At 53.6% G+C, this 21,478-nt stretch overlaps 1 protein-coding gene across 1 annotated transcript in view; it reads left to right on the forward strand.

Annotated features, from left to right (window-relative positions):
* The window catches only part of LOC133359862 (CD9 antigen-like), a 41,852-nt gene that overhangs the window by 14,265 nt on the left and 6,109 nt on the right, over positions 1 to 21,478 (forward strand). The window contains exons 2-6 of the mRNA XM_061578421.1: positions 6,809 to 6,911; positions 13,819 to 13,916; positions 17,054 to 17,128; positions 18,551 to 18,652; positions 21,166 to 21,273. Coding sequence (XP_061434405.1) covers positions 6,809 to 6,911; positions 13,819 to 13,916; positions 17,054 to 17,128; positions 18,551 to 18,652; positions 21,166 to 21,273 — 486 coding nt within the window. The remainder of the gene's footprint in view (positions 1 to 6,808; positions 6,912 to 13,818; positions 13,917 to 17,053; positions 17,129 to 18,550; positions 18,653 to 21,165; positions 21,274 to 21,478) is intronic.

Raw genomic sequence — 21,478 nt, forward strand, 5'->3', positions numbered from 1 at the left:
GAGACCGGGTCTCAGGGCTAGAGTGAGACTCAGGGAGACCGGGTCTCAGGGTCAGAGTGAGTCTCAGGGAGACCGGGTCTCAGGGCTAGAGTGAGACTCAGGGAGACCGGGTTTCAGGTTCAGAATGAGACCCAGAGTTAGAGTGAGTCTCAGGGAGACCGGGTCTCAAGGTTAGAGTGAGACTCAGGGAGACCGGGTCTCAGGGTTAGAGTGAGTCTCAGGGAGACCGGGTCTCAGGGTTAGAGAGAGACTCAGGGAGACCGGGTCTCAGGGTCAGAGTGAGACTCATGGAGACCGGGTCTCAGGGTCAGAGTGAGTCTCAGGGTCAGAGTGAGACTCAGGGAGACCGGGTCTCAGGGTTAGAGAGAGACTCGGGGAGACCGGGTCTCAGGGTCAGGGTGACACTCGGGGTCAGTGAGACTCAGGGAGACCGGGTCTCAGGGTTAGAGTGAGACTCATGGAGACCGGGTCTCAGGGTTAGAGTGAGACTCAGGGTCAGTGAGACTCAGGGAGACCGGGTCTCAGGGTCAGAGTGAGACTCGGGGAGACCGGGTCTCAGGGTCAGAGTGAGACTCGGGGAGACCGGGTCTCAGGGTGAGAGTGAGACTCATGGAGACCGGGTCTCAGGGTTAGAGAGAGACTCAGGGAGACCGGGTCTCAGGGTTAGAGAGAGACTCGGGGAGACCGGGTCTCAGGGTTAGAGTGAGACTCAGGGAGACCGGGTCTCAGGGTTAGAGTGAGACTCAGAGTAAGACTCGGGGAGACCGGGTCTCAGGGTTAGAGAGAGACTCAGGGTCACAGTGAGACTCAGGGAGACCGGATCACAGGGTCAGAGAGAGACTCAGGGTCAGAGTGAGACTCAGGGTCACAGTGAGACTCAGGGAGACCGGGTCTCAGGGCTAGAGAGAGACTCAGGGTCAGAGTGAGACTCAGAGTCACAGTGAGACTCAGGGAGACCGGGTCTCTGGATCAGAGTGAGACTCGGGGCTCGAGTGAGACTCAGGGAGACCGGGTCTCAGGGTCACAGTGAGACTCAGCGAGACCGGGTCTCAGAGTGAGACTCAGAGTCAGAGTGAGACTCAGGGAGACCGGGTCTCAGGATCGAGTAGCCCGGTGCGGTGTGTAAAACATCGTCACGGGAGAGACAAAGGCGGCCGGGCGCGGTGTTTCCCGTACCCCACCCCCCCCTCGTGTGCCGGTTTGCGTGCTCACTGCCACTTGCCCCGACAGCCTCTGCAGGCTACACGGGTGACTTTTGTCTTTGTTGTCTATTTGTGTTGGTCAAATATTAAAGCACTGCCGCTGGGTCTGAGAAACACGTGGTGGTGTGTGGTGTATGTGTGTGTGTGTGGTGTGTGTGTGTGGTGTGTGTGTGGTGTGTGTGGTGTGTGTGTGGTGTGTATGTGGTGTGTGTGGTGTGTGTGTGGTGTGGTGTGTGTGTGGTGTGTGTGGTGTGTGTGGTGGTGTGTGTGTGTGTGTGGTGTGTGTGTGTGTGTGTGGTGTGTGTGTGTGTGGTGTGTGTGTCGTGTGTGTGTGGTGTGTGTGTGTGTGTGTGGTGTGTGTGTGGTGTGTGTGTGTGTGTGTGTGGTGTGTGTGTGTGTATGGTGTGTGTGTGTGGTGTGTGTGTGTGTGTGGTGTGTGTGTGGTGTGTGTGTGGTGTGTGTGTGTGTGGTGTGTGTGTGTGTCGTGTGTGTGTGTGTATGGTGTGTGTGTGTGGTGTGTGTGTGGTGTGTGTGTGGTGTGTGTGTGTGGTGGTGTGTGTGTGGTGTGTGTGTGGTGTGTGGTGTGTGTGTGGTGTGTGTGTGGTGGTGTGGTGTGTGTGGTGTGGTGTGTGTGTGGTTGGTGTGTGTGGTGTGTGTGTGTGGGTGTGTGTGTGTGTGTGTGTGTGTGTGTGGTGTGTGTGTGTGGTTGTGTGTGTGGTGTGTGTGTGTGTGTGTGTGTGGTGTGTGTGTGGTGTGTGTGTGGTGTGTGTGTGGTGTGTGGTGTGTGTGTGGTGTGTGTGTGTGGTGTGTGTGTGTGGTGTGTATGTGTGTGGTATGTGGTTGTGTGTGTGTGTGTGGTTGTGTGTGGTGTGTGTGGTGTGTGTGTGGTGTGTGTGTGGTGTGTGTGTGTGTGGTGTGTGTGTGTGGTGTATGTAGTATGTGTGTGTGGTGTGTGTGTGTGGTGTATGTAGTATGTGTGTGTGGTGTGTGTGTGTGGTGTGTGTGTGTGGTGTATGTAGTATGTGTGTGTGTGGTGTGTGTGTGTGGTGTGTGTGGTGTGTGTGTGTGGTGTGTGTGTGTGGTTTGTGTTGTGTGGTGTATGTAGTATGTGTGTGTGTGTGGTTGGTGGTGTGTGTGGTTGTGTGTGTGTGGTGTGGTCACTCAGCCACTCGTTGCGGACTAAGATGTTACCGTTTCTTTGTTTGGGAGACGGATCTGTACCTCCTGCACCTCTGCGGAATACGGGAGGTCCGATGGACCGGGTCTGGCTCCGAGCCACCGTGAGGGGTGGACAGTCCTCCACTCGGGCCAAGGAAATTGCCAAACAACAGGGAGGGGGGGAGTGACACTTCCTTTAAGCAAAAGGATGAAGGGTGCGTTGGAACGTGGCGGTGAGGTGCGGGAAACTGTACATTCTTGGCATGTTGTGGGCTCGCCTCCTTATCAACATGAAGCGAGGAATGGTGGTGGTTGTGGTGGTTACTAACGCCCCCACTCCAGATGAACATCAGCGGGGAGGGATGCAGGCAAGGCCGATGAGTCGGATGCCTTTCATAACCACACGTCACAGGCGCTGGCTAAAGTGGCCCCTCGGGATAGAGTCATCCTCATGGGTGACTTCAATGCCCGAGTTGGTTATGATGCTGGCACCTGGTCTGGAGTGATTGGAGGGCATGGGCCAGATCAGCTCAATAACAACGGTAGGAGGCTGCTAGATTTTTGTGCAGCACATGGGCTTGTAATTACCAACACGTTGTTCTGGTATTGGCGCATTCACACAACATCATGGATGCACGTCAGGTCCAAGCAAGAACATCTGCTGGACTAAATTTCGATTTGAAGCTTTCGTGACTGCAGGGATTCATCTTGTTGGTTCTTTCGGTAAAGTCGCGTAGAAGGGAAATAATAAAATAATAAAAATAAAACATAATAAAATAAATCTCACGACGTTTATTGTTTCCCTTCTACGTGACTTTACCGAAAGAACCAAGAACATCTGCTGGACTACGTAGTGACGGAACAGCGGATGCGAGCCCATGTCCTTGACACAATGACCTACCGTGGAGCTGATCTGCCCTCTGACCATCGACTAGTCATCTATCAGATGCACCTGGCATTCTTCCACTCCGGTGTTGGGTGTCACACCCAAGACCCCGTTCAAATCCACCGTAGCCTGGTTTCGGCTAGCTGAGGTTAGTTGCAAGCGAGAATTTCAACATCTCTTTGCGGCTGGAGGTTGACTAATAGGAAATGGGTGAGGTTTTAGGACAGTGGTTAATGCAGCTGCAATGGCTGCTTTGGGTAGACGGTCCAAACATCCGCCGAGACCCTGGCTGACAGAGGCGGTGTTCAGGCTGGCTGAGAAAAAGCGACAGGCCCACTCTCATCGGCTACAGCATCCCACGTCGGAGAATGAGGAGGCTTTTACCGCAGACTTCGCTCGGAGGTTCGGAGAGCCGTGAGGCGCTGCAAGGATGGGTGGTGGTTGCGGGCTGGTGAGGAGATGGAGTCTGCGTCAACGGCCCGCGATCACAAATCGCTCTTTAATTCCATCAAAAAAGTAACCTGCAGTGCCACACCTACTACCATCATTCGGGGAAAGAACGGCGATCCAATCTCCGACCCCCAGAAACAGATTTGCAGATTTGCTGAGCATTTCCGTGAGGTCCTTGGGGAGAGGGTGATTCCCTCAATCTCGAAAACTTTATCTTCTTGGTTCTTTCGGTGAAGTCGTCACGTAGAAGGGAAATAATAAAATAATAAAAATAAAACTTCATAAAATAATTCTCACGACGTTTCGGCCACAACGCAAGCAGCCGTCCTCATTGCGTTGTGGCCGAAACGTCGTGAGAATTATTTTATTATGTTTTATTTTTATTATTTTATTACTTCCCTTCTACGCGACTTTACCGAAAGAACCAAGAAGACGAATCCCTGCAGTCACGAAAGAAGCTTTAAATCGAGAATTATTTTATTATGTTTTATTTTTATTATTTTATTACTTCCCTTCTACGCGACTTTACCGAAAGAACCAAGAAGATGAATACCTGCAGTCACGAAAGAAGCTTTAAATCGAAACTCAAAAACTTTGTGGGGCAAACTGGGGATGACCCTGCCGAGGTTGCCGTGCCTCAAATATTGGCAAAAAGTAGCCACCCATTCTGAGTGGATGGCTGAGATGCCATCTATGGGGGAAGTTTGCAGGGCTGTCTGGAATCTCAGACTAAGAAAAGCGCCGGGCAGAGATGATCTCCCAAGCGAACTGCTGAGGGAGGGTGGCGTTTGTGCGCAGACTGCCCTACATGACATCATAACAACAGTCTGGACCACAGGACGGGTTCCGCAGGATTGGAAGGATGCCCTGGAGGTCCAACTCTTTAAGAAAGGGGGACCGCACAGACTGTAACAACTACAGGGGCATCTCACTCCTCAGTGTGCCGGGAAAGGTCCTGGCAAGGATTATTCAACATCATCTTGCTAGGCACGCTGAGGAGAGGCTTGCAGAGCCCCAATGCGGTTTCAGGAAAGGGTGATCGTGCACAGATGCCATGTTTTCTGTCCGTCTGCTACAGCAGAGGTGTAGGGAATTCCATCAAGACCTACATCTCTGCTTTATTGACCTGATCAAGGCCTATGATACCATCAGTAGGCCTGGGCTCTGGGTTGTTCTTCGTGCTTTTGGAGTCCCTGACTCTCTGCTCACAATCATTAAGGTCTTCATGATAGTAGGCAGCCCTGGGTAAAACTACGTGGCTGGGAGTCGGAGCCATTCCCTGTTCACCTTGGGGTGTGACATGGATGTCCTCTGGCTCCCACATTATTTCACATCGTATTTCACCCCGTAGTTTGAGAAGCTTTCGATGGCTGCACAGAAGGAATTTCCATCTGGTACAGATACAATGGGAGGCTGATCGATGCCCGTGTGTGGTCAAGGGATGGCTCCCTATTGGTCAACCACGTTATGTATGCCGATGATCTGGTGATTGCTGCTCACTCAGAGGAGGAGTTGGAGACGCTGCTGATAAACCTGGAGCTTGCCACTAAGAGGTGGGGACTTACCATCAGCCCCACCAAAACTAAGCACCTGCCTGGGTATTTTGTACCATCGGAAACTCCACACCCACAACTCCAAATCGGTGATGAGGCAGTTGTGGAGAGAGTGGAGAGGCCCCAGTTTTACAGCAGGGCTCTCACTCCGAATCAGTCGAGCGGCATTATCATTTCATCAGCTGCGTAACGCTGCTGTGTGTGGAAGCTTACCTGGTCTGTCGCTCCGCACGAAGCTTCGGGTCTTCTCGGCCACTGTCATTCCCTGCCTTCTCGACGCTTGCGAAACGTGGACCCCCCCTCTCCGCCCCTAAATAAACATTTAGGCTGGCCTGCCTATGATCCATCCTGGGTTTAACCAGGCTGGACTGTGTGAGGAGCCCAGTAATCCTTGAAAGATCTGGGCAAAGTCCCATCGGTGAGCTCATCTGGCAGGCAAGGCTGCGTTGGCTGGGTCATGTAGCCCGCATGCCCTGCCACCGCATGCCCAGCCACCGCATGCCCGAGCAGATTCTGTTTGGGTGCATCGAGGGGGCTAAACGGGCGCGGCACGGGCTAGAGAAGAGATGGAGTGATGTGGTACAGGAGGACGTGGAGCTGAGTGGACTTGCCGATGACTGGTACCAGCGGTGTCAAGATCGGCCTCAGTGGAGGAGGCTCGTGAAGGACGCTACTGGGCAGTTGGAGGCAGTCGCCCTCCAGCAACAACGGAGGGCGGAGGAGCGACGCTCACAACAACGAGCGGAGTGCCGGGTGGCTAAAGCACAGCAAGTTGGCACAGTAGGGGACACAGGTAGTGCATCAGCCAGTCATCTCGGTCATCTCGGTCAGTCGACCCGTGGCACCTGCTGGGTCTGTCCCGTGACCCTCCTATCAACGATCCTTCGACACTTCACGTGGCCTTCAAGTGCACCTAGCCTGGCACAGGCATGCGTTGTGACGTCACTGCCACTTAGTGGCGAATGGTTGTTGTTGTGTGTGTGTAGGTGTTGTGTGTTGTGTGCGCGTTCTCCTAGCAACATTTGCCCCAACAGTCCGCCATTGTTGTTGTTGTGTGTAGGTGTAGGTGTTGTTGTTGTGTGTAGGTGTTGTTGTTGTGTGTGTGTGTGTGCGTTCTCTTAGCAACACTTGCCCCAAGTCCGCTGTTGTTGTTGTGTGTAGGTGTTGTTGTTGTGTGTGTAGGTGCTCTCTTAGCAACACTTGCCCCAACAGTCCGCCATTGTTGTTGTTGTTGTGTGTGCGTTCTCTTAGCAACACTTTCCCCAAGTCCGCTGTTGTTGCTGTGTGTGGGTGTAGTTGTTGTGTGTAGGTGTTGTTGTTGTTGTTGTTGTGTGCGCGTGTTCGCTAAGACTACTTGCCTCCCACCGCAACCTTGCGTTGAACGGCCACATGGCGCCACTCACCTTCTCACCTTCTGCAGATCTGTGGCTCGGCTCGGTGTAGGTGTTGTTGTTGTTGTGTGTAGGTGTTGTTGTTGTGTGTAGGTGTTGTTGTTGTTGTGTGTTGTTGTTGTTGTGTGTTGTTGTTGTTGACCACGTGGCGCGACCCCTTCTCTGCAGATCTGTGGCTCAGCGGTGCTGGGGGTGGCGCTGTGGCTCCGCTTTGACCCCAACACCAAGGACATCTTCAGCTCGCCCGACTCACCCTCCAACTTCCTCGTGGGTGAGTGGGGGGCACGCGTGTGTGTGAGTGAGTGGGGGGCACGCGTGTGGGTGGGTGGGTGGGTGGGTGGGGGGCACAGGGTTTGTGTGGGTGAGTGGGGGGCACGGGTGGTGCATCAGCCAGTCATCTCGGTCATCTCGGTCAGTCGACCCATGGCACCTGCTGGGTCTGCCCCGTGACCTCTTCCTGCACCTAGCCTGGCACAGCAGTCGACCCGTGGCACCTGCAGGGTCTGTCCCGTGACCTCCTCCTCCTGCACCTAGCCTGGCACAGCAGTCAACCCGTGGCAACTGCTGGGTCTGCCCAGTGACCTCCTCCTGCACCTAGCCTGGCACAGCAGTCAACCCGTGGCAACTGCTGGGTCTGCCCCGTGACCTCCTCCTGCACCTAGCCTGGCACAGCAGTCAACCCATGGCACCTGCTGGGTCTGCCCCGTGACCTCCTGCCAGCGGGCGTTCGACACTTCACGTGGTAGCCTCAAGGTGCACCTAGCCTGGCACAAGCGTCGTGGTGACGTCAACGCCACTTAGTGGCGAATGGCGGTTGTTGTTGGGGGGCCCACACGAGTGGGTGGGTGAGTGGGGGGCACGCGTGTGGGTGGGTGTCATGCGTCTCCGTGTGTCTGTGTGTGTGTGTGTGTCTGTGACTGTGTGTGTGTCTCTGTGTGTGTGTGTCTGTGTGTGTGTGTGTCTGTGTGTGTGTCTGTGTGTGTGTCTGTGTGTGTCTCTGTGTGTCTGTGTGTGTGTCTGTGTGTGTGTCTGTGTGTGTCTGTGTGTGTCATGCGTCTGTGTGTGTCTGTGTGTGTGTCTGTGTGTCATGCGTCTCTGTGTGTGTGTGTGCGTGTGTCTGTGTGTGTGTGTGTGCGTGTGTGTGTGCGTGTGTCTGTGTGTGTGCGTGTGTCTGTGTGTGTGCGTGTGTCTGTGTGTGTGTCTGTGTGTGTCTGTGTGCGTGTGTGTCTGTGTGTGTGTCTGTGCGTGTGTCTTTGTGTGTGCTGTGTTATGGGCGTGGTGTCCAGGGTTACGCATTTGGTGCGAGCTGTGGTCACCAGGAGAGATCCGTTAACGAGGCGTCAGTGGGGGTGTGTCTGTGTGTGTCTCTGTGTTTCTGTGTGTGTGGTGTGTGTGTGTGTTTGTGTGGGGGTGTGTCTGTCTGTGTCTGTGTGTGTTTCTGTGTGTCTGTGTGTCTCTGTGCGTGTGTGTGTCTCTGTTTGTGTTTCTGTGTGTCTGTGTGTGGGTGTGTGTCTATATGTTTGTGTGTGTGTGTATGTGTGTGTCTCTGTGTTTCTGTGTCTATCTGTGTGTGTGTGTCTGTGCGTGTGTGTGTGTGTCTCTGTTTGTGTTTCTGTGTCTATCTCTGTGTGTCTGTGCGTGTGTGTTTGTGTGTGTCTCTGTTTGTGTTTCTGTGTGTCTGTGTGTGTGGGTGTGTCTGTGTGTGTCTGTGCGTGTGTGTGTGTGTATGTGTGTGTCTCTGTTTGTGTTTCTGTGTGTCTGTGTGTGTGGGTGTGTCTGTGTGTGTCTGTGCGTGTGTGTGTGTCTGTGTGTCTCTGTTTGTGTTTCTGTGTGTCTGTGTGTGTGTCTGTATGTGTGTGTGTCTGTGCGTGTGTGTGTGTGTGTCTGTGTGTGTCTCTGTGTTTCTGTGTGTCTGTGTGTCTGTGTGTTTGTCTGTGTGTGTGTGTATCTGCGTGTGTGTCTGTCTGTGTGTATCTGCATGTGTGTGTGCGCGTGTGTGTGTGTGTTTGTCTGTGTGTCTGTGTGTATGTGTGTATCTCTGTCTGTGTGTGGGTGTGTCTGTGTGTGTGTGTGTCTGTGTGTGTGTGTGTGTCTGAGCATGAGTGTGTGTCTGTGTGTGTGTCTGTATGTGTGTCTGCGCGTGTGTGTCTCTTTGTTTTTGTGTCTGTGTGTGTGTCTGTGTGTGTGTCTGTGTGTGTCTGTATCTGTGTGTGTGTGTCTGTGTGTGTCTGTATCTGTGTGTGTGTCTGTCTGTGTGTCTGTGTGTATCTCTGTCTGTGTGTGGGTGTGTGTCTGTATGTGTGTGTCTGTATGTGTGTCTATCTTTGCGTGGGTGTGTGTATGTGTGGGTGTGTCTGTGCGTGTGTCTCTGTGCGTGTGTCTCTGTGTGTGTGTGTCTGTGTGTGTCTGTCTGTGTGTCTCTGCGTGCCTCTGTGTGTGTCTGTCTGTGTGTCTCTGTGTCTCTGCGTGTATGTGTGTGTATGTGTGTGTATGTGTGGGTGGGTGTCTGTGTATGTGTGTGTCTGTGTGTGTGTGTGTCTGTATGTGTGTGTCTGTGTGTGTGTGTGTCTCTGTGTGCGTGTGTCTCTGTGTGTCTGTGTGTGTATCTGTGTCTGTGTGTGTATGTGTGTGTCTCTGTGTGTGTGTCTCTCTGTGTGTGTAGTAGCAGTCAGCGCTACGAACCTGTCGACCCGAGTTCGATTCCCGTTCACAACCAACACCACCCAGTGACGATTATCTGAACCGGTCTTGGGCCTCCCCTAGGTCGACTCAGCCTCAAATGACTACCTGGTGTAGCGGAGTAGTGCGGTAAACATCGCCACTAAGGGAGGCAAAGGCACTTGCCCCTACAGTCTGTCACAGGCTATACGGGGGATCTTTGTCTTTGTGTGTGAATCTGTGGAGCGGTGGTGCTGAGCTCAAACTAAAACTATGAACTATTTTTAATTTTCTATTTTTTATTTTTGTAAAATCCCTCCCACTGCGCCATGTAGTTGTTGTGTTTCAGAATCATCATCATCACCACCATCCTCACCACCATCACTATCATCATCACCATCATCACCACCATCATCATCATCACCACCATCTTCATCATCATCACCATCATCACCACCATCATCATCATCACCACCATCTTCATCATCATCACCATCATCATCACCATCATCATCATCACCATCATCACCATCATCATCACCATCATCACCATCATCATCACCATCATCACCACCACCACCACCATCATCACCACCATCATCACCACCATCATCATCATCACCACCATCACCATCATCATCACCACCACCATCATCACCATCATCACCACCATCATCACCATCATCACCATCATCACCACCATCAACATCATCAACCATCATCACCACCATCACCATCATCACCACCACCATCACCACCATCATCACCACCACCATCATCATCATCACCACCATCATCATCATCACCATCATCACCATCATCACCACCATCATCACCACCATCATCACCATTATCATCACCACCATCATCACCACCATCATCACCACCACCATCATCATCACCATCACCATCATCACCATTATCATCACCACCATCATCACCACCATCATCACCACCACCATCATCATCATCACCACCACCATCATCACCACCATCATCATCATCATCACCATCATCACCAGCATCACCACCACCATCACCACCACCATCATCACCATCACGTGGACATTTATAGCAGCAGCCGAACACTCTAGACGCGTGGTCGATTCTAAATGTGGAAGGGAAAATCCGGAGACAAATGAACGCAGTGACCACCACGGAGAGAGAGAGACGCAGACTCCAAATCTACAGCAGCAGCAGGCGTCGTCAGGGTCAGGAATGGAACCCACGACCTCCTGTAGACCAGGCAAGGTAGTCAACATTTCCTAGTCACCGTGATGATGATGATGATGATGAGAGAGAGACGCAGACTCCAAATCTACAGCAGCAGCAGCAGCAGGCATCGTCAGGGTCTGGGATCGAACCCACGACCTCCTGTACACCAGGCGAGGTAGTCAACATCTCCTAGCCACCGTGATGATGATGATGAGAGAGACGCAGACTCCAAATCTACAGCAGCAGCAGCAGGCGTCGTCAGGGTCTGGGATCGAACCCACGACCTCCTGTAGACCAGGCGAGGTAGTCAACATCTCCTAGCCACCGTGATGATGATGATGAGAGAGAAACGCAGACTCCAAATCTACAGCAGCAGCGGGCGTCGTCAGGGTCTGGGATCGAACCCACGAATCCTGGTGGTGGTGGGTGGTGGTGGGTGGGGGTGGTGGGGTGGTGGGGTGGGTGGTGGTGGGTGGGTGGTGGTGGGTGGTACACACTCACACCTACACACTCACACATACACACACATTCACAATCACACCTACACACTCACACATACACACACATACCTACACACACCAACACACACACACATTTACACACACTCACACATACACACTCGCGCACACAATCACACCTACACACTCACACCTACTTACACACACATACACACACGCACACACCTACACACACATATATACACACATACACACCTACACACACCTACACACACATACACACACATACACCCCTAGACACATACACACACACCTACATACACACACATATCTACACACACACCTACACACGCACACGCACATATCTACACACACACGCACATACCTACATACACGCACACACGCACATACCTACACACACGCACATACCGACACACACATATATACGTACACACACATACACACGTACACACAAACGCATACACACACGCATACATACATACACACGCACACACGCACACACACACGCACACACACACACGCACACACACACGCACACACACGAACACACATACACACACACATGAATCACAATCACGCAATCACGTGGCCACACGCACACGTTTTCCACTACGCCTGGCGGGGTGACGTCACCCCCAAATGAGGGCGTGGTGGGGTGTGTGTGTGTGGGGTGTGTGTGTGTGGGGTGTGTGTGTGTGGGGTGTGTGTGTGTGGTGTGTGTGGGGGGGGTGTGTGTGTGGGGTGTGAGGTGTGTAGTATGTGTGTGGGGTGTGTGTGGTGTGTGTGGGGTGTGTGTGTGGGGGGTGTGTGTGTCGTGTGTGTGTGTGTAGTATGTGTGTGGGGTATGTGTGTGTGTGGTGTGTGTGGTGTGTGGTGTGTGTGTGTGGTGTGTGTGTTGTGTGTGTGTGGTGTGTGTGTGTGTGTGTGTGTGTGTGTGTGTGTGTGTGTGTGTGTGGTGTGTGTGTGTGTGTGTGTGGTGTGTGTGTGTGGTGTGTGTGTGGTGTGTGTGGTGTGTGTGGTGTGTGTGTGGTGGTGTGTGTGGTGTGTGTGTGGTGTGTGTGTGGTGTGTGTGTGTGTGGTGTGTGTGTGGTGTGTGTGTGTGGTGAGGGTGTGTGTGTGTAGTGTGGGTGTGTGGTGTGTGTGTGGTGTGTGTGTGGTGGGGGTGTGTGTGTGTGGGTGGTGTGTGTGTGTGGGTGTGGTTGTGTGTGGTGGTGTGTGTGTGGTGTGTGTGGTGTGTGTGTGGTGTGTGTGTGTGGGTGTGTGGTGTGTGTGTGGTGTGTGTGTGGTGTGTGGGGGTGTGTGTGTGGGGTGTGTGTGTGGTGTGGGTATGTGGTGTGTGTGTGTGGTGTGTGTGTGGTGTGTGGGTGTGTGTGTGGGGTGTGTGTGTGGGGTGTGTGTGTGGTGTGTGTGCGGTGTGTGTGTGTGGTGTGTGTGTGGTGTGTGGGGTGTGTGTGTGTGGGGTGTGTGTGTGGGGTGTGTGGGGTGTGTGTGGAGTGTGTGTGGTGGTGTGTGTGTGTGGTGTGTGTGTGGTGTGTGTGTGTGGTGTGTGTGGTGTGTGTGTGGTGTGTGTGTGGTGTGTGTGTGTGGTGTGTGTGGTGTGTGTGTGGTGTGTGTGGTGTGTGTGTGGTGTGTGTGTGGTGTGTGTGGTGTGTGTGTGTGGGGGTGTGTGTGTGTGTGGTGTGTGTGTGTGGTGTGTGTGTGGGGTGTGTGTGTGTGGTGTGTGTGGTGTGTGTGTGTGGGGGGTGTGTGTGTGGGGTGTGTTGTGTGTGGTGTGGTGGTGTGTGGTGTGGTGTGTGTGGTGTGTGTGTGGTGTGTGTGTGTGGTGTGTGTGTGGTGTGTGTGTGGTGTGTGGGGTGTGTGGTGGTGTGTGGGGTGTGTGTGTGGTGTGTGTGTGGGTGTGTGTGTGGTGTGTGTGTGGTGTGTGGGGTGTGTGTGTGTGGGTGTGTGTGTGGGGTGTGTGGGGTGTGTGTGTGTGTGTGTGTGGTGTGTGTGTGGTGTGTGTGGAGTGTGTGTGTGTGGTGTGTGTGTGTGTGGTGGTGTGTGGTGGTGTGTGATGTGTATGTGTGTGTGTGTGGATTGACGAGGCTACAGGGGCACCTTTGCCTGTGCCTCTAGGCGTCCACGTTTCTGAGAGCTGCACTTGCCCCATCAGTTTGACGAGGCTACACGGGGGACCTTTGCCTGTGTAGTGGTGTGTGTTGGGTAGTTGGGGGGGGGGTTCCACGTTTCTTAGAGTTGCACTTGCCCCCACGGTTTGACGAGGCTACACGGGGGACCTTTGCCTGTTCCTCTAGGCGTCCACGTTTTTTTAGAGCTGCACTTGCCCCAACGCTTTAACGAGGCTACACGGGGGACCTTTGCCTGTGTGGTGGTGTGTGTTGGGTGGTGGGTGGTGGGGGGGGAGTTCCACGTTTCTTAGAGCTGCACTTGCCCCGTCAGTTTAACGAGGCTACACGGGGGACCTTTGCCTGTGCCTCTAGGAGTCCACGTTTTTTTAGAGCTGCACTTGCCCCGTCTGTTTGACGAGGCTACACGGGGGACCTTTGCCTGTGTATGGGTTCCACGTTTCTGAGAGCTGCACTTGCCCCGGCTGTTTGACGAGGCTACACGGGGGACCTTTGCCTGTGCCTCTAGGAGTCCACGTTTCTTAGAGCTGCACTTGCCCCAACGCTTTGACGAGGCTACACGGGGGACCTTTGCCTGTGTGGTGGTGTGTGGTGTGTGTTGGGTGGTGGGTGGTGGGGGGGGAGTTCCACGTTTCTGAGAGCTGCACTTGCCCCGGCTGTTTGACGAGGCTACACGGGGGACCTTTGCCTGTGCCTCTAGGCGTCTACGTCCTGATCGGAGCCGGCGCGCTGATGATGCTCATTGGGTTCCTCGGCTGCTGCGGGGCCATACAGGAGTCGCAGTGCATGCTGGGAACGGTGAGAGGAGCCTACTGATCCTATTAAACCTATCTCGCCCTTTATCCCATAACCCACCCTACCCTTGATCCCATAACCCCCTCTAGCCCTGATCCTATTAAACCTCTAGCCCTGATCCTACTAACTCTCTCTAGCCCACTGATCCTATTAAACCTCTAGCCCCTGATCCTACTAACTCTCTCTAGCCCACTGATCCTATTAAACCTCTAGCCTTTTATCCCATAACCCCCCCCCCTACCCCTGATCCCATAACCCCCTCTAGCCCTGATCCCATAACCCCCTCTAGCCCTGATCCCATAACCCCCTCTAGCCCTGATCCTATTAAACCTCTAGCCCTGATCCTATTGATCCTCTAGCCCTGATCCTATTAACCTCCTCTAGCCTCGGCTGCTGCGGCGCCATACAGGAGTCGCAGTGCATGCTGGGAACGGTGAGAGGAGCGCCCAAAACTGATCCTATTAAACCTCTAGCCCTGATCCTATTAAACCTCTAGCCCACTGATCCTATTAAACCTATCTAGCCCCCTGATCCTATTGAACCTCTAGCCCTTTATCCCATAACCCACCCTACCCTTGATCCCATAACCCCCTCTAGCCCTGATCCTATTACACCTCTAGCCCTGATCCTACTAACTCTCTCTAGCCCACTGATCCTATTAAACCTCTAGCCCCTGATCCTACTAACTCTCTCTAGCCCACTGATCCTATTAAACCTCTAGCCCTTTATCCCATAACCCCCCCCCCTACCCCTGATCCCATAACCCCCTCTAGCCCTGATCCCATAACCCCCTCTAGCCCTGATCCCATAACCCCCTCTAGCCCTGATCCTATTAAACCTCTAGCCCTGATCCTATTAACCTCCTCTAGCCTCGGCTGCTGCGGCGCCATACAGAAGTCGCAGTGCATGCTGGGAACGGTAAGAGGAGCTCCCAAAACTGATCCTATTAAACCTATCTAGCCCCCTGATCCTATTAATTCTCTAGCTCTGATCCTATTAAACCTATCTAGCCCCCTGATCCTATTAAACCTCTAGCCCTGATCCTATTAAACCTCTAGCCCACTGATCCTATTAAACCTATCTAGCCCCCTGATCCTATTGAACCTCTAGCCCTTTATCCCATAACCCACCCTACCCTTGATCCCATAACCCCCTCTAGCCCTGATCCTATTAAACCTCTAGCCCCTGATCCTACTAACTCTCTCTAGCCCACTGATCCTATTAAACCTATAGCCCCTGATCCTACTAACTCTCTCTAGCCCACTGATCCTATTAAACCTCTAGCCCTTTATCCCATAACCCCCCCCCTACCCCTGATCCCATAACCCCCTCTAGCCCTGATCCCATAACCCCCTCTAGCCCTGATCCTATTGATCCTCTAGCCCTGATCCTATTAATCCCCTCTATCCTCGGCTGCTGCGGCGCCATACAGGAGTCGCAGTGCATGCTGGGAACGGTGAGAGGAGCTCCCAAAACTGATCCTATTAAACCTATCTAGCCCCCTGATCCTATTAAACCTCTAGCCCCTGATCCTATTGATCCTCTAGCTCTGATCCTATTAAACCTCTACCCTTTATCCCATAACCCCCCCTACCCCTGATCCCATAACCCCCTCTAGCCCTGATCCTATTAAACCACTAGCCCTGATCCTATTAAACCTCTAGCCCTGATCCTATTAACTCTCTTTAGCCCACTGATCCTATTAAACATCTACCCCTGATCCCATAACCCCCTCTAGCCCTGATCCCATAACCCCCTCTAGCCCCTGATCCTATTAAACCTCTAGCCCCCTGATCCTATTGATCCTCTAGCCCTGATCCTATTAATCCCCTCTATCCTCGGCTGCTGCGGGGCCATACAGGAGTCGCAGTGCATGCTGGGAACGGTGAGAGGAGCTCCCAAAACTGATCCTATTAACCCTCTACCCCTGATCCCATAACCCTCTACCCTGATCCCATAACCCCCTCTGCCCTGATCCCATAACCCCTGATCCCATAACCCTCTACCCCTCATCCCATAACCCTCTAGCCCTCATCCCATAACCCTCTACCCCTGATCCCATAGCCCCTCTACCCCTCATCCCATAACCCTCTAGCCCTCATCCCATAACCCTCTACCCCTGATCCCATAGCCCCTCTACCCCTAACCCCATTACCCCTCTACCCCTGATCCCATAACCCTCTACCCCTGATCCCATTACCTCTCTACCCTGACCCCTCACCTCTCTACCCCTGATCCTATTACCACCTCTAGCTTGATCTCATAACCCCTCTCGCCCTGATCCCATAACCCTCTACCCCTGACCCTATTAACCCTCTACCCCTCATCCCATAACCCTCTACCCCTGATCCCATAACCCCTCTAGCCCTGACCCCATAACCCCTCTAGCCCTGACCCCATAAACCCTCTAGCCCTGACCCCATTAACCCTCTACCCCTGATCCCATAACCCTCTAGCCCTGACCCCATAACCCTCTACCCTTGACCCTATTAACCCTCTACCCCTGATCCCATAACCCTCTAGCCCTGACCCCATAACCCTCTACCCTTGACCCTATTAACCCTCTACCCCTCATCCCATAACCCTCTACCCCTGATCCCATAACCCCTCTAGCCCTGACCCCATAACCCTCTAGCCCTGACCCATAAACCCTCTAGCCCTGACCCCATTAACCCTCTACCCCTGATCCCATAACCCTCTAGCCCTGACCCCATAACCCTCTACCCTTGACCCTATTAACCCTCTACCCCTGATCCCATAACCCTCTACTCCTCATCCCATAACCCTCTACCCCTGATCCCATAACCCCTCTAGCCCTGACCCCATTAACCCTCTACCCCTCATCCCATAATCCTCTACCCTGACCCCATAACCCTCTACCCCTGACCCTATTAACTCCTCTACCCCTGGGTGATGTTAGTGGCTGGGTCAGTGACACGCTGTGTTGTCGTACCCTCCACCACCCCTCTACCCTGATCCCATAACCTCTCTACCCCTGACCCTATTAACCCCTCTACCCCTCATCCCATTACCACTTTGACCCCTGGGTGGAGTCAGTGCCGAGTCTGTCCGCTGACCCGCTGTGTTGTCGTGCCCTCCACCACCTCCACCACCACCCCTCCCTCCCCCTCCCCCCCCAGTTCTTCTTCTGCCTGCTGGTGGTGTTTGCGGCGGAGGTGGCGGCCGGGATCTACTCCATCAACAACAAGGACAAGGTGAGACCCACAGAGACACACACAGAGATATACATAGAGATATACATAGAGATATACATAGAGATACACATAGAGATATACACAGAGATATACATAGAGATACACATAGAGATACACATAGAGATATACATAGAGATACACATAGAGATATACATAGAGATATACATAGAGATATACACAGAGATATACATAGAGATATACATAGAGATATACATAGAGATATACATAGAGATATACATAGAGATATACATAGAGATATACATAGAGACACACATAGAGATACACAGAGATACATAGAGACCCACAGAGACACACAGAGATATATACATAGAGATATACATAGAGATATACATAGAGATATACATAGAGATATAGAGATACATGTAGAGATATACACAGAGAAACATAGAGATACACATAGAGACACATAGAGATATACAGAGAGATACACATAGAGATATACATAGAGAGATACATAGAGATATACATAGAGATATACATAGAGATATACAGAGATACACAGAGATATACATAGAGATATACATAGAGATATACATAGAGATATACATAGAGATACATAGAGACACACAGAGACCCATAGAGATACACAGAGACACATAGAGATATACAGAGACCCATAGAGATACATAGAGACACATAGAGACACACAGAGATACACAGAGACCCATAGAGATACACAGAGACCCATAGATACCCACAGAGACCCATAGAGATACACAGAGACCCATAGAGATACACAGAGACCCATAGATACCCACAGAGACCCACAGAGACCCACAGAGACCCATAGAGACCCATAGAGGTACACAGAGACACACAGATACACAGAGACCCATAGAGATACACAGAGAAACAGGATAAAAAATCCATGCAGTGTCAGGATTTAAACCACGACCTCCTGTGCACCAGGCGAGGTAGTTAACATCTCCTAGCCACCGTGATGATGATGATGATGAGAGAGACGTAGACTCCAAATCTACAGCAGCAGCAGGTATCGTCAAGGTCCGGGATCGAACCCACGACCTCCTGCAGACCAGGCGAGGTAGTCAACATCTCCTAGCCCATCGTGATGATGATGATGAGAGAGAGACGCAGACTCCAAATCTACAGCAGCAGGCATCAGGGATCGAACCCATGACCTCCTGTAGACCAGGCGAGGTAGTCAACATCTCCTAGCCCTGTAGACCAGGCGAGGTAGTCAACATCTCCCAGCATCCTCCACTGCCCCCCCCCCCAACCACCAACCCCCCACACTGAGCTGTGCCCGGTGGTCCGATCCGGCCCGGTGCACAACGCCAACGTCAGACTGACGACGTTGACCCAACGTTGTGCCCAGCACCAAATGCCGACGTTCGCTGGGAAGCGCTCTCTGATCGCTCGCTCGCTCGCCCCACCCCACAGATTCCGCAGGAGTTCAAGGAATACTACAGCAGCCTGTATCTGCAGTACCTGAAGGATAAGTCAGACTCCATCAAGACGGCCCTCATCGCCTTCCACAAGGGGGTGAGCGCACGCCCGCCCGCTCGCCCGCTCGCCTGCTCACTCATTCACCCGCTTAATCACTCACCCACTCGCTCACTCGCTCGCTCGCCCGCTCGCTCACTCACCCACTCGCTCGCTCACTCACTCACTCACCTGCTCAATCATTCACCCGCTCAATCACTCACTCACTCGCCCACTCACTCACTCACTCACTGACCCACTCACTCACCCACCCACTCACTCACCCACTCAATCACTCACTCACTCACTCGCCCACTCACTCACTCACTCAGCCACTCACTCACTGACTCACTCACCTGCTCACTCAACCACTCACTCATTCACTCACCCACTCACCCACTCACTGATCCACTCACCCACGCACTCACTCACTCACCTGCTCACTCACCCACTCACACACTCACTCACTCACTCACCCACTCACCCACCCACTCATTCACTGACCCACTCACTCATCCACCCACTCACTCACACACTCGCCCACTCACTCAGCCCCTCACTCACTGACCCACTCACCCACTCACTCAACCACTCACTCATTCACTCACCCACTCACCCACCCACTCACTCACTGACCCACTCACTCACCCACCCACTCACTCACTCACCTGCTCACTCATTCACCCGCTCACTCATTCACCCGCTCAATCGCTCACCTACTCGCTCGCCCACTCACTCACTCACTCACCCACTCACTCACCCAGTCACTCAATCACTCACCCACTCACCCACTCACTCACCCACCCACTCACTCACTCACTCACCCACTCACTCATTCACCCGCTTAATCACTCACCCACTCGCTCGCCCACTCACTCACTCACTCAATCACTCAATCACTCACCCACTCACCCGCTCACTCATTCACCCGCTTAATCACTCACCCACTCGCTCGCCCACCCACTCACTCACTCACCCACTCACTCATTCACCCGCTTAATCACTCACCCACTCGCTCGCCCACCCACTCACTCACTCACTCACCCGCTCACTCATTCACCCGCTTAATCACTCACCCACTCGGTCGCCCACTCACTCACTCACTCAATCACTCAATCACTCACCCGCTCACTCATTCACCCGCTTAATCACTCACCCACTCGCTCGCCCACCCACTCACTCACTCACTCACCCACTCACTCACTCACCCGCTCACTCATTCACCCGCTTAATCACTCACCCACTCGCTCGCCCACTCACTCACTCACTCAATCACTCAATCACTCACCCACTCACTCATGCACTGACCCACTCACTCACCCACTCACCAACTCACCTGCTCACTCATTCACCCACTTATTCACTCACCCATCCATTCACTCGCTCACTCACTCACTCGCTCGCCCACTCACTCACTCACTCACTCACCCACTCACTCACCCAATCATTCAATCACTCACCCACTCACCCACTCACTGACCCACTCACTTCCTCACTGACCCACTCACCTACCCACCCACTCACCAACTCACCTGCTCACTCATTCACCCGCTCAATCACTCACCCACCCACCCACTCAACCACCCACTCAACCACCCACCCTCCCACTCACCCACCCACCCACCCACTCACCCACCCACTCACTCACCCTCCCTCCCTCCAACCCACCCACTCATTCACCCATTCACCCACTCACCCTCCCACCCAACCACCCACTCACCCACCCACTCACCCACCCACCCACTCACCCACCCACCCACCCATCCATCCACTCACCCACCCACTCACCCACCCACCCACCCACTCACCCACCCACCCACCCACCCACCCACCCACTCACTCAATCACCCTCCCACCCACCCACTCATTCACCCACCCACTCACCCACTCACTCACTCACTCACCCACCCACCCACCCACTCACCCACCCACCCACTCACTCACCCACCCACCCACTCACTCACCCACCCACCCACTCACTCACCCACCCACCCACTCACTCACTTACTCACCCACCCACTCACCCTCCCTCCCACCCACCCACCCACCCACTCACCCACTCACCAACAGACTCACTCACTCACCCACCCACCCACCCTCCCACTCACCCACCCACCCACTCACTCACCCACTCACCCACCCACCCACTCACCCACCCACCCACCCACTCACTCACCCACCCACCCACTCACCCACTCACCCACCCACCCACTCACTCACCCACTCACCCACCCTCCCACCCACCCACTCACCCACCTACCCACCCACCTACCCACCCACCCACTCACCCACCCACTCACTCACCCTCCCACTCAGTCACCCACCCACCCACCCACTCACCCACCCACTCACTCACTCACCCACCCACTCACCCACCCACCCACTCACTCACCCACCCACCCACCCACTCACCCACCCACTCACTCACCCACCCACTCACCCACCCACCCACTCACTCACCCACCCACCCACCCACTCACCCACCCACCCACTCATTCACCCACCCACCCTGCCACCCACCCACTCATTCACCCACTCACCACCCGTGTCTCTCTCTCTCTCTCTCCGTGCAGCTCAACTGCTGTGGCACTGGCAAGCTCTCCAGCGCCTTCTCATCGCTGGACCCGGGACTCTGCCCCAACGCCAAGAACTTCCTGGAGGCTGTGGTCAACCCAGACATGGTGAGTTGTGGTGGGTGAGTGGGTGGGTGAGTCTGTGAGTGGGTGAGTGAGTGAGTGGGTGAGTGTGTGGGTGGGTGAGTGTGTGAGTGTGTGAGTGGGTATGTGGTGGTCAACCCAGACATGGTGAGTTGTGGTGGGTGAGTGGGTGGGTGAGTCTGTGAGTGGGTGAGTGAGTGAGTGGGTGAGTGTGTGGGTGGGTGAGTGT

This window comes from Lethenteron reissneri, chromosome 66 (assembly GCF_015708825.2).
Source record: "Lethenteron reissneri isolate LAM-NWPU_2019-01 chromosome 66, ASM1570882v1, whole genome shotgun sequence".
NCBI classification, from domain to species: domain Eukaryota; kingdom Metazoa; phylum Chordata; class Hyperoartia; order Petromyzontiformes; family Petromyzontidae; genus Lethenteron; species Lethenteron reissneri.